General features: G+C 53.5%; 3 protein-coding genes across 3 annotated transcripts; 2 read left to right on the top strand and 1 right to left on the bottom strand.

The window, feature by feature from the left end:
* Nucleotides 1-5,688: 5,688 nt before the first annotated feature.
* Nucleotides 5,689-8,898, top strand: CTAM01_00274 (PX domain-containing protein; the record flags this gene model as incomplete). The annotated part of the gene is made up of 7 exons (XM_060516328.1): nucleotides 5,689-5,836; nucleotides 5,905-6,134; nucleotides 6,235-6,543; nucleotides 6,608-6,896; nucleotides 6,946-7,306; nucleotides 7,360-8,203; nucleotides 8,254-8,898. 7 exons carry the CDS (start codon nucleotides 5,689-5,691, stop codon nucleotides 8,896-8,898), a joined length of 2,826 nt encoding a protein of 941 aa, XP_060388954.1.
* Nucleotides 8,899-9,705: 807 nt separating this feature from the next.
* Nucleotides 9,706-11,283, bottom strand: CTAM01_00273 (uncharacterized protein; the record flags this gene model as incomplete). Its single annotated transcript, XM_060516327.1, has 1 exon — nucleotides 9,706-11,283. One exon carries the CDS (start codon nucleotides 11,281-11,283, stop codon nucleotides 9,706-9,708), a length of 1,578 nt encoding a protein of 525 aa, XP_060388953.1.
* A 1,240-nt stretch (nucleotides 11,284-12,523) lies between these two features.
* CTAM01_00272 (pirin) lies at nucleotides 12,524-13,441 on the top strand (the record flags this gene model as incomplete). Its single annotated transcript, XM_060516326.1, has 1 exon — nucleotides 12,524-13,441. One exon carries the CDS (start codon nucleotides 12,524-12,526, stop codon nucleotides 13,439-13,441), a length of 918 nt encoding a protein of 305 aa, XP_060388952.1.
* Between the last annotated feature and the right edge of the window lie 156 nt (nucleotides 13,442-13,597).

The raw sequence follows: 13,597 nt of genomic DNA, 5'->3' as shown, positions 1-13,597 counted from the left end.
CTCTATGTATCGTAGTGTACTGGCACTTGCCCCCACTTTGGAAGTCATCCGAGCTTGTCGGCATGAGATTATCACGTAGAATGAGATTAGACGCGTAGCGATGAAACATGACGAGAGAGCCATTGGGCCTATGGTCTTGCCTCTTTTGTTTGCAATCTCGGTGTAGATATTTGCTCGCGGTGCATTCTGATTCTGAATATCTCTTCTCGGTCTTAGCTAGACTACTGAATAGGGTTCTATGCCTTGACAGGTAGGAAGCACCGCGTAGAATATAGGGTTGATTTGCCTCCTCGTATTACACCATCCTCTTTTGTCATGGCCATGGGTATGGCAATGGAACACGCGCAGTTGGTTCCGCGCAGTGCTGGATACTGCCCACACTTATCGAACCATCCTAGTTCCCAATGATGGCTCGTTAGTTTTCCATTTGTGTTCCAAGGAACTCCGACGTGAGGGAACGGTATCCTGCCATCGAGGCAATGGAATACCGAAAAGGCAGGAGCGAAGAGCGCTCATAGCGGACTTCCGCCTTTAGCCACCTTCTCTAGCACAAAACTTGTATATCTAGCTATCACCGAGTTGTCTGGGGTGGCGTTATACGATGTAGTCGAGACCGGTATCGAAGACGAAGAGAATCCCCTCATGAAGCAGAATCGAAGGGCATAGCTCTTTGTTTGACATGGGGGGCTGATGCCCTGTACTCAGACTAGTCCATTCTGTTTCCTGATTGAGGCAGGCTTCCCCTTGTTTTCATGGACATGCGATAGACCAGCCTTGGTAGATCCTTTTTGAAGCTCAATCATTGGTTTTTAACTCTACCTAATACTGGATATGTATACTGCCCCTGTATATTATGGTGAGAGATTGCGATGGCTTTGATAATGATTTGCCTAGGATCCAACTTCGGCAACGCCTTTTCTGTAGCTTCAAGCTGCTATAGTATGATGTGAACCAAGTGCTATAATGATGTAGGGATAAAGAGTATGCGGCAGTCAGAGATCGTAGTGGGTAGGTGAATTAGCAAAGTAGGACTCAACGTCTGTAAGTTCTTGGACGTGATCGGAATGAGGTTCCCGGGAAGACCACACGTTTGTGACTCCCAGACTTGACAAAAAAGGGGTAACCATTCGGAGGAAATACAAGGCGGTGAAGAGGGACAACGACCTTGTTGGGAAGGAGCCATACAGTCACTGACTATGGGTAGCTTTTAGCAAAATTATTTGCTTCACCTGTCACCATCGGATGGGGAGCCTCCTGGCGCAGTAGTTGCGACTGATCACTTGCAAGAACACACAAAGGGAGTCGACCCCCGATGTTTTTGTTTTTGTGAGGTCTGAGTTCGGTTCTAGCTTGCACCGCTTTTTGTTCTTTTTCTTTTCACTCCAATGATTTTTTGACTTGATGTCTTACCACATTAGTTCTATATCAGCTTCCATACGGGCTTGAGATAATACTCGAGGCAGCTTTCTATTGATAATAACAGACGGATACACTCTTAGAATAGATTGTCCCCAACAGCTCTCTGGCAGATATGAAGCAATCAATATCGAATGAGACACACAGCCGACTGAGGAGCAGCTTTTGATACGTGATCATTTCCCCACGATCGATAAAGCAACTCGTCTTCTGAAATTGTGTGACAGGCTAACGTTTAATCGGACACATGGTCAGAGTTTACGTCAATCCATCACTTGCAAGAATATTGACGATGTAGCTTAGGGATTTGCCCCTGATAAATACTTTAGCCAGTATCGTATGCTCACAGTTTCACAACGAGAGCTCGACCGCATTCTATCCCGAGAAATCTCCACATAGGCTGCTTAAGATGGTATGCGGTGGAGTTCGGCGACGATGTACCGGGTTTCTCGCTAAACCAGTGACCTACGTCCAACTCGAACATCCCTTGGTGTCACCCTTCTGCTCGCATCTGGCCCTCGATCGGCCTGACCTTTCTTCATACGTATCGGCGAGCTCTTGGCTACACTGTACCACCCGCGTGCCCTGATGCTCCAAGCGAGTACGACATGAGACCTCTTACGACAATCGGAAACAGTCTCTATTGTCGTCATCAAACTCATGATTTCCCCCCCCCTTTCATCTCTGGAAATGGAAAACGCGTTCGACAAAAAGTCTACAGAGCTCACAAATTTGCAAAACAGTCACCAGTCATACAAATTATCAAATCGTGGGAAAACAATCCTGCCGTGAACCAGGTCGGTAGTTGCGAAAAGACAGCAGAGCCGGCGATGTCCCGAAGCGATGTGACATCCCGTCCGCGGGCAGCCCTACGAGTACTCCGTACCAGGTACGCAATCGGGCATGCCGAGGTGCTTCCTTAAATGAGATATTATGCATGTTGTTTAGGGCCCTGGACGATCACCGAATGGGCGCCGGCTCCGAATCCCGACGGGGGCGCGGTGACCCACACCCCGTGCGTCTTACCTACAGCGTCCTTCAACTCCTGGGCTCCCGGCACCGTAGCCGGGTAGGCGCAAGGATTGGGTGGTGCGTGTGGGATCGGGGTCATTCCTGCCTCTGTCTCTCTCTTGATACTTCCCTATCTGGGCTGTTCTAGCCGTTCCGATTTCCTCGGAGCGCGACAGCGTATAACACGCAGGCTGATTTTGGACATTTGGCACTACCTTACTTACCTTACTTTTTGAACGTCGCACTAAAGGTAGATCGTCCGGGCGGGTGTCCGCAGGCCGCGGGTTCCAGAAGCCCGTCTAATGAATTCCATGCTTCCGTCGTATTACGGCGCCAAAAGAGTTTGGCGCGGTTGGGGGAACAGATTGGGAAACACAACTAACTCCCCCCATGTTTTGGCGAACCGAACCACGTTCTGGAGACTCTGAGCCTGAAATCAGCCTTGGAATGTTTGTTGATCAATGGGAAAAGCAATTGTTTTGTGATGTCTTTGCGAGAGTGGATACGGCGGGGATAGATGGGAACAAAGTCATCCAAAAAAGGGCCGTAGAATCTCACGAAAGAATGAGGTGTGCTTCTGAGAGCGGATACGTCAGTAAGGAAGTGGGCGGCGCTAGACGTCGATTGCCCCATAAGGCGATTCGGTCTCGTCCGGAGCCAAGCACCCAAGGAAGAGCTGATGGCGACAATGATTGCGCGTCTACGGCCTTGGCTCTTTTGCACAGCTTCGCGGCTGATGACTGAGTTGTGAGTTGACAACACAATGTTTTTTTTTTTTTTTTTTGGTGGGGTCAACCAAGGGAGTCTTTTTTTGCTCATGACTTGTTCGATTCGTTTCAACGAATGATGTGCTACGATGTGCAACTTCTGCAAGTCATGCCCAGTCGCCTTCTGCAACCTGATGACTATACTCTGTAGTTATTGCTTGCTTGCTTTGCGGGTCCGGTGCATTGGCTCTGTGAATCGTGAAAACGGTTTGAACAAGGAAATGGCAAGCGAAGCACGGCCAAGACTCGACGCGTCGTGTTGCCCAGAGTTGAGGTGTGGTCAACCAGGGAAGTTGAAGAAGCGGTTGTGGCTGAAGTGTGTGAGGCGTGTCGAGGAAACAGCAGCTGGGCAGCCCGGTGAAGAAGCTCAGTGGGCGTTGCGTCCGTGTCTAGCATCTCTACTAGTATTGTGTGGTGTCTCTTGCGTCTGGTCTCGGCACTCGGCTCCGCATCGCTGGGGTGGATGAGAAGTTGAGAAGGTGCTTGCACAGCATGCAGGTGTGCTGCCCCACGACGTCATGCATCCCATGGCCAATTTTCGACAACATGGGGAGATAGGTCATAGTCACCGCCACGATTCTCGGCGCCATTCGGGTGTGTCTCGACGCTCGAGTCGTGAGTCTTTGAGGTTATAAGGTATTGCGGTTGGGGGGCTTGGCCTCCTGCGGTGTGGCTGGGCTGTTTGAGCCCTTGGAGAGAGAAACAATTGGGAACAATTCGACGGCACACAGTCAGGCGCAGCAGCAAGTCATCGTCAGCGTCAACGAAGAATACCGTCGGGGATTACGGGCAACCTACATGCAAAGTACACACATTAGTAGTCAGGTGGGCGGGGCCGGGCAGTTCCCTATCCATCCCCGACTTCCACCCAGCGCCAGCGGTGACTAAAGAGGCATGCGGGAGCGGAAAGGCTTGGCTTCTTCGTCCACCTCAAGTTGAGGTGCGAGGTGTTGCGCAGTGACAGCAACATGGAACGGATCCCTGCCCTGTCTGTGAGCTTCTTCTCTTCTTCGTTGGTTCTTATTCGCACCTCCAACTATTCTCGCGTCTCCAAACTTCGCTTCGCATCGCTGTCAGGCACCCGCAAGCCGCAACAGGAGGACCCTGAACTTTGGAGTCTGTCTGACTGACTGACTGTCTGTCTGTCTGTTCACACAGAGTTTACACCAAAGTTGGACGTACAAGTATTGCACTCAGTGTACTGGAAGAGAGAATTGGGGACTGTTGGTTTTTTTTGGGGTACTTCCGCGTGTTACGGAAGATGTTCCTTGCTTTTTTAGAAACGACCCCTGCCTCGTTTTATCTGCTTTTGTCAAGTTTTGCTGTGTTTTCTCACCCCGCCAAACGACGCTTGCGTGCCGTCTCTCCGTGCTAAGGATATCCAACGTCCGTCCCGGCCGGGCTTGAGCCTTTTTCTCGAGGCGACTCGCGACGTGAGAAAGAAATGAAAAAAACATCCCGATCTATCCCCTCCCCCTCACCTCCCATCCGTCCATCCAGCCCAGCCCTCTTCGCCTCTCGCACAGCTGACCTGACGCACAGCACACACCTACGCGCTCCCCCTTCCAACGCCCAATCACATCTTTTGCTTAGCTTCACCGAGCTCTAAGCTCATTCTGTCTCGTCTCATCCAACCTCTTGGGCGCTACGTAACCTGCCGAGCTCCCGTCATAGGTTATCTTGATGCCACCCAGCTTCTAGTTGTTAGTAGGAGCTAGCTAGCTCTCAACATCCGGGAGGGGGAGCATCTGAGGCAACACCAAGAAAAGGAGGGCTCTGGGTTCCTTGCGATTGATGATAGACACCAAAGACGGCGAGGGTAACGAGTGAGGAAAAAGGTTAGGCGGTTTGGGAACCGGGACTAAAATAAGGCTCCGGCCGGGCTCCCCCCCACTTGCTTGAACCCAACCTACAGGGCCCCGCGACGAGCACCTGACAGCACTGACTTTTGGCCAAGGTACCTTCGCACTACCAAACCAAGTACCTCCTCCCTCCACCTCACCTCATTCACTGTTGCTGCCAGAGCTAGGTGCACTTCACCGCAGCACCATAGTGGGCAGCGCCTGTAACTACCCCGCCATACGCGCGTTACGTACAGCGACCCTACAGCCTACCGCCGCCTGCGCCCCCACTGCGATCTGGGCCCGCTCCCTGCCCGCCCTGCGACCACAACCTAACCATTGGGATCTGCCGCGCGCACTACACACTATTGAGACCCGGCTCGTGCCCAGCCCCCAAGTACCCAGTCACCCCCCAGTACCGCTGTACCGTCCGTAAATTGATTATTACGTCGCGGGTCCCCAGCTGTTGCTCTGACGCCAGTCAGCTTGTCCACCTTCTCTCGACCCTTTCTTCCTTCCGCAAATCCGCAACCACCTTTCTCTCCTCTCTCCCACGATCTTGGCACCGAAGAAAAACGAGGGCATTCTAAGAGACCTTTGCCAGCCCCCGAGAACGGTTCAAACAACTCGAAAAAAAAACAGAAACGACGCTGATGGCTTCGACATCCCAAGAACAACCGCAGAATGGCGCTGCTGTAGACCCAGCTCAAGCCCCGGTCACCAGGGAGCTTCCCCTTCGTTCCAAGAGCAACATGTCTATTCCCCCGCCGGGCCAGTCCCTGACAGGAAAGCAAGAGCATTGTAAGCCGCCCGTCATTTTTGACATGATTCAAGAAAGAGGAGAAGGTGCTAACATTCCACCCCGCCAGACCTCAAGCGCGAGCTCGTTTCTGAGCAAGTCAAGTACGAAATCTCGGAGCTCAACTCCCCCACGGCTCTCAAGCGATTTGGCGCCCCCTTCAAATCCGACGTTGGAGAGGTATCCCCCCTCGACTCGGAGCTCCCCATCCTCCGCTACATCTTTGTACACCATGTTCGCGATTTCCCTTTCCTCGACAAGGCCAGAGAGAAGGAGTTTTGGCAAGACAAGCTCCAAGTGGTAAGTGCAAAAGACAAGAGGCTCCCCCCGCGCCATTACAAACCGCCCTCACTTCCTCCGGACTAGCTCCGCTGACTCGTTCCACCACCCCCAACTACAGTTCCTAGAATCTTTTGCGACGAAGAATATTTCATCCTCCGAAGACAGACTCGAAGAGACCAAGCGGCGCAAGCTGGCTATCAAATGTCAAAAGCTCGTTGAGCTGATGATGGTGTCTGGTTGCAAGACTTCGTCCGGCTTTGAGGAGAGGATACGCTTTTCCGAGATCGAGGTCGTCGACAGCAATGCCATCGACACGGGCGTCATGCATGCCTTGCCGGAAGGCAACTACATCAATGGCTGGGATGTGAACATCGCTGCCGTTCGAATCACGTCGGAGAGGAAGACTATTAGATCTCACAAGCATGCCGTAAGCTGGCTCTCCCGAGTTGTCATTGCTGGGCGAGCAATGCAGAAGCTAACGTCGATTTCAGGAGTTCATTATGCGCATTCACCGAAAGGGCGAGCTCGAGTTCTTCATCGGTAGAAGATATAGCGATTTCGCCAGGTTACATAAGAGACTACGCCTCGAATTGCCGGGCAAGGTTCTGCCCACTCTGCCGAAGAAGAACAAGTCGGATACGACGACTACGGGTCTGTTCTCTTCTCTGACGGGAGGTGGAAGTCCGGATTCTTCGGCCTCCTCGGTGTCATCTGTTTCGACCATGATGACTGGTCTTACTCCCCACGAAAAGGACACCCACTCCAAGTTGTCGGTGCTAGGTGAGAATTTCTCATCCCCGTACGGTGCTGTGGATGCTAATCAGTGTAGGACACAAACGTGCTAGCTCTACTACTTCAGGTCGCAACTCGCCTCGAGTGTCAACAGACAGCAGGCCCAAGAGCCCCCTGCCATTCCTCGGAGGAAAGAAGAACGAACAAGTGACGCTGTGGCGTGAAAGCCAGCGTGTCTCTCTCAGAGCTTTCGTTCGCACACTGCTCTCGAACCCCCAGATTGCGCAAACAAAGGCTATGGAGGAATTCCTCACCAGGGACCAGATCACGCCGACGGATGCCGATATCGACGATATTGAACGGAGAAAGGCAGTCGATGCGATGCGTGTGGAAGAGCAAAAGAAGTTTTACGAGGTGGCAAGGAAACGCGCTGCCGAGCTCGACATCTACATGGAGGAGTGCGTAATCCTGCACTCTGTACTCCCCACTACCAAGTACTAACAGCGTTTAGATTCCGTCAAGAGATTGTCGAGCGCAACGGTCTTACGTCACTGTTCAAAGAGATCAAGGAGAAGGAGACCATCCAGGATCTGAGCATTCAGTACCGGAAGTTCGCCGAGTGGCTCCGGATAGAGGTCGCAGCTACGATTTACCACCTGTTCCTTGCAGAAGACAATTCTCCCGAGCTTTTCGCCCAAGCCAAGAGGATCCACTCGCTCATTCCTTACACCGTCATCAAGAACGTTATCAGAATTGCGAACCCGGCTGCTGTCATGTCCGGTGTCTTGGACGTGTTCCTGGCGCAACCTTTCGGCACCCGATCTCTTCTTCAGCGCATCTTCTCATTGACCCTCAATGACGGCATCAAGAGCTTTCAAAAGTCTATCGACACGCTCGGCGCTAAGATCGGCGATGCGGCCTTTACTGGCAAGCTGAAGATGTATACCGAAGCCGAGGAGCACATCAAACTCGCAATTAGGGAAGAAGCGACTGCTGAAGACATTGACTTGATTGTCGTGATCCTCCGCTCGGATTACCTTGAGCCTGGTCTCACCTCGGAACAGATTGGCCGACTCTACAACGCCTACGTCGCTTTCAACAACGCTGTTGAGAACATTGACGAGGAGTTGAAGCAGGGTGCTCAGCTGTTCTCGTACCTCAAGCAGTACCTGAAGCTTTGCACAAGACAGCATGACAAGGCCATGATGTTGCAGTTGGTGGAGCAGCCGGTCACACTTCAGCTTTTCAGAGATCTCTTCAGCATCTTCTACGAACCCCTTGTTCGGGTCTACAAGTCGGCAAACGTTTACAGCAGTGTCACGGACTTTGCTGTGTTCATTGACGACATGATTCAGGTAGGCAGTCTCGTGAAAAACTACTGTAACAGCACTAACATGCAATGTAGGTTGTTGAGAAATGCCAAGAGCAGGACGCATCGGCGGACCCGAACCAGACCGTCCAGGCCTTCATTGATCTCTGCCAGAGACATGAGCACAACTTCTACAAGTTTGTGCACGAGGTCCACACACACGACAACGGTTTGTTTGACCAGCTGATGGGCTGGATTGAGGACATTTTGGAGTTCTTGAGGAAGGGTCCCAAAAACGGCACCTTGAATGTCAATGCGCTCTTCGAGGGAGGTGTTAGCTCCGGTGCCATCGATAAGGCCAAGGTCATCGATGAGGTTAACCAACTCATTGCATGGCAAGAAGCCAGGAAGAAGTGGCATCACGACAAGACGAGACAAAAGATGGCGGCCGAAGGAAACGGAGGTCCCGATTTGGTACCCACTGGTTTCTCTTCTTCCGACTTTGGCCTCGACCAGATGGACTTGGAGGACATGGCGTATGACGACGAGGACGGGGATGAGGAAGACGAGGCGGAGGAGGAGGATGAGCTCGACCCTATCGAGGCCGAGCGCCGCCGCCGGGCCAAGAGACGCGATAGACTCCGTCGGAGCGCCGGCGAGCCGGCCAAGCCGCCCGTGTCCGAGGTTCACAAGCTCAAGGATAACTTCCTTGTCATGTTGCGCGAGGTTCTTGCTCAGTAAGCTTTTGAGAAAGCATGATATCCCCTGGCTCGTAACTTGGGTTCACATACATGGGTGGTTGGGTCGGCTGGGACAGGTTTCATGGGTTTGGCACATTTGAGGGCATCAAGCCGCATAAACCCTGGCGTTTAATGGTTTTTCGCGTCTACAATACCTGAATTACTTTGAATCAGTTGACGAGATTTCTACATTTCATTGAGTTTTGTGACATCATTCTTCGATTTTCCCAAGGTTTGCCAGAACTCTGCGTTTCTTTCTCTGCGATTCGTTCGATACTTGGGAGAGGCGAGACTAGAGTTGATGGTACTTCAGCATATGCGGGAGCAATAACGTCAGCACATATAACTTCATTTAGCTAGCATTCTCGAGGGAAACCATGTACTCCAACAAGGAGGACTATAGTATGTTCTATAACGACCGAAAGCCGATTCATGTGACGGTGCCAATCTCGATGGGAGTACACCCTCATCACAGAAAAGGGGTTTTCAAACGGAAAGAAGGTGGACTGAGAATGAGAAATCATCTTCTCCATAGTTGCTATCTACTTACTACCAGTAAACCATAACAGAAGGGCGTGCGAGCGGGGGGTATCCTCAATTCCAGACTCCATCATAACCCATCTTCGTCCAACCTTGGGAGAATGGACCACTAGCCCACCTCACGGGGTAGATAGCTCTCCATACCCGAGTCTCCATCCGAAGCCTCTCTTCCTTCCCTCCTAGACCGCCTTAATCCAGACAATAACGAAACACCAAACACACTCCAAAGCAAGAAAGGACGTTGTCCGAGAGAAGCGGAGAGACACCCTCAATGCTTCGAATACAAATCCATCATGCCAGCCTTGAAATCCGCAATCTGCTCTCTCTGCGTCCTCGCCCGCGCCTCCAGATTCGCAACCCGTTCCTGCAACTCCGCAATCTTCTCGTCCTTGGCCTTGAGCGCCGTCCGCACCGTGTCCCGGCCCCGCGCCAGCCCCTTGGCCTTCATCGCGAACCGGCCCAGCACGGCTCTGACGGCGGCGACGTCCACGCCGTTTTGACCCTGGTGGAGCAGGGCCATGACTTCCTCTGTTGGATCGAGCTGCTCTTCTTGTGGGGTCGAGGTTGGCGGCGAGGAGGAAGGGGGCATAGTTCCCGCTCCTGCTGTTGAGCGTCCGAGTGTCGCTGACGAGGTGCTGGTCGAAAAGGAGACATTGCCTGGGGAGATCTCCCCGACGACGTCCTCGCCGACCTTGCGGCGTTTCGCGTCGGGGAAGAGGGTTCGGCTGACTGTCTGCGGCGTAGGCAGCGCACCGCCATGCACCGTACGCTGCGCAGCGGGCGTGGAAGGCGCACCGCCGCCACCACCACCAACACCACCATCCTCGATGCGAAGCTTCTTGGCGCTGCGTTCCATGGCCTCGGTCATGGCCCTCTCCTCGTCCGAGGAGACGTCGTCGTCAAGACCGTAGTCGTCGGTCCCGGCTCCTCCTCGCCCCTGCCCCTGTGCTTCTTCTCCGTCGTCGTCGTCAGAGTCAAAGTCGAAGAGGACTCTCTTCCTCTTTCTCTGCGCGGGTGTCGCGTGGAGCTCGGCTTCTTCGTCCGTGACCATGAGATCGTTTGGCTCTTCTTCCGCGGGTACCTGGACAGGTCTGTTGTTGAAGTAGGTATCCATGAACTTTTGCTTGGCGGCGCTTCTCTGCGCCGTAGGCGACGACGGCGGTTCCATCGTTGCCGTTGAAGAAGCCGCCGCCGCCGCTCTCATCGCAGAGGGTTTGATAGTGGAAGCCGTACCCGGCGTGAAACCACCTGGAGTCTGGCCAGTCGCCCGACGAGGCGTTGCAGCAGCAGCAGCAGCAGCACCATCCTGCGGCATGGGCGGCAACGTCATGGTCGACCCCTCGGCCCTGTTCTCCGCGTCCTCGGCCCATAGAAAGAAGTTGCAGCCGCCGCGCCGCTTCTCGCACGTGTAGAACCACCGACCCTTGTTGGCCGTGTTCTTGCTGACTTGTAGGAATTTGGCCGTGTTTCGCGGCTGGCAGTTGCAGTACCAGTTTCCTTCGAGGAAGAGCCCGTCGAGACGCTTCTTTTGCGAAGGAGGGGGCGAGGGGGAATATGTCCTGCCGCCGCCGCGATTGGGTGTATAGGGGGTCGTCGTTCTGCTGCTGCCGCCGCCGCTATTATACATTAGCCGTCGGCCGCCGCCGCGGCGCGGGGTCCGGTAGCTCATTTTCCTCGTAGCTGTGAAGTAACTGCTGATATCGCGGGTTCCTGTATCGACGATGGGGGTGGTAGCGGTAGCGATGGCCGTAGACGTAGCCCGCTTCCTGGATTTTGGTTGAGTTTTGCTCTCGACGGCGTGGCCGACTTTAAGGTGTGGATGCGTCCACGGGAGGCGGCGGACCATGTGCGTTGTCCGGAGGGGGGGAGAAAGAACGTTGGTCCGCGGTTGTCGGGGAAGCTTTGGTTTCAAGGGCGGTAGGTGCGGGAGGGTGATGTCATACTTTGGACATTGAACCCTTTTTTTGTTTACTTTGTCTCTGATCCTGATTAAAAACTTTCAAAGTCGAATCCAGGTGTGGTGTTGTTGTGTATGGTTTTCCAGCTCACAACGGCTGAAGCGTTCGGAGTCTCGAGTTGCAGGTAATCGATATTTCGTATATCTCGAGGGGGGTTGAGGTTTGGTTTGGGAAACTGCCCCGCGGCTGAAGCTCCGATATTGAGGGGCTGGGAAGCCAACAGAGCAGGGGTGGATATTGGGGGCCATTGTCTGGGGCCGCCGGGGGTGGTGGATAGGATAGAAGCTTCCCCAGCCCTACGAATACTCTGAAATCCCTGTCGGCAAGATAGGTCTAGGAACTTGAGTCTGGTGACACCTCTGGTGATTTAGCATTTCGAATCAGATGCAGCGATATTAACCTTGACTACATTGACTGCGCGCCGCCAGCCAAACGCCCGAAGTCAAGGCCCCTAACCCTCTAACAACCAGCCAACCTCAAACTTGTTATTGAGAAAGACTCACAGCACTACCCAAGATGATCAGGAATTAAAAAAAAATAGCACGCACTTATATCTGTACTCACTGCTAGCCCACGGATGAGGAGTTCTTTAAGAACCGTCCCGCGCGGCTGGGATCCTCTAACCCCAGTTCCTAGATAGTGATCTTGCCGCCGTGCTCCACTATTGCACATTAGCCTGGAGATCCCGCGCGGGACCACCTCCGGCAATCTTCAAATGTCCGCTGTCCAAATTCGTCCGTCTTGTAGACTCTTTTATCATATGCGACAAAGCTCCTTCATAGCTGCTTGATCCGCTCCTCTAATGAAGAAATATGGCATTGGAAAAGCATATTGTAAGCATTCGTAAGCGTTAGGTGAGGTGGATAGTATTTATAAGCTAAGTGCTACTGTATTGACACTGGCTTAGAAGGGCACTTACACGACTTTGGCCATGATCGTGAGAAGCTCGCATACAAGCATCATTCGCCTTTCGGACAAGAATCAAGCTGAACGATTCCATGAATGATTCATTCCATCGACTGACACTACAGCCGTGTGTTTTGAAAACCTTCCCCTTTTCTGATAGAACTTCAACACCTACAACACCGAAGCCCGGACGAAAATCCAACAACAGTCAACTCTTACATCATGTCAACCCTCCGAACAGTCCACACAATCTTCACCGCCCCCGAGCAACCCGAAGGCGCAGGCGCTCGCGTCCGCCGTTCCATCGGAAGCAACCACCTCCGCGCTTTTTCGCCCTTCCTCATGCTCGACCACCTGGACGGCGCCACCGGCGAAGGCTTCCCCGACCACCCCCACCGGGGCCAGGAGACCGTCTCCTACATCCTCAAGGGATCCGTCGAGCACGAGGACTTTGCGGGCCACAAGGGGATCTTGCACGCCGGCGACCTGCAGTTCATGACGGCCGGCAGGGGGATCATGCACTCCGAGCAGCCGATCCCGTCCGAGGACGGGAGTAGTGGAGCGGGATTACAGTTGTGGGTGGATTTGCCGCGACACTTGAAGATGTGCGAGCCGCGGTACCGTGATCTCAAGGCTGCGGAGATCCCGCTCGCGAAACTAGACGACGGGAGGGTTACTGTGAAAGTCATCTCGGGCGTATCTGGAGGTGTCGATAGCGTGAGGGACCTAACATATACGCCGATATGGTACCTAGACATTCAAATCCAACCGGGCGGCGAGATAGCCCAGCAAGTCCCCAAGGGCTGGAACGCGATGGCGTACGTCGTCGAAGGATCTGCGCAGATCAGCTCCTCCACCGAGGACGACCGGATGGAGGCACAGCAGTTCCAAGCTGTCGTGTTTGGGTTGGAGGGCGACGCGGTGCAGATGCGAGTTCCGGACACGGCGACTGTTGGCGCGCGGATTCTTCTAATTGCGGGTGAACCCCTGGACCAGCCTGTCGTGCAGCATGGTCCGTTTGTGGTGACCAGCAGCCAAGAGGCCCGGCAAGCGCTCGAGGACTTTTATTTCCACAAGAATGGGTTCGAGAGGGCGGCGGGGTGGGAAAGCCGGTCCTCCAAAAGGCTGGCGAGGTCGTAGATGGATAGGAGTACGGGTCACAAGCTTTGAGATAATACAGAACTGGTTTGAACTTGCCTGTTGAGCTCGCTCCCTGATCACTCCTTGCCTTGCGGAGTTATAAAGCAATGGCACAAGGAATTCACGTTGTAGAGAAAGTCGGCACCAGAGAAGATC

This window comes from Colletotrichum tamarilloi (genome assembly GCF_030869305.1).
Source record: "Colletotrichum tamarilloi strain Tom-12 chromosome Unknown Scaffold_1.1, whole genome shotgun sequence".
Taxonomy (NCBI): Eukaryota; Fungi; Ascomycota; class Sordariomycetes; order Glomerellales; family Glomerellaceae; genus Colletotrichum; species Colletotrichum tamarilloi.
Note: the sequence above shows the minus strand (reverse complement) of the source record. Positions and strands in the feature narration are given on the sequence as shown.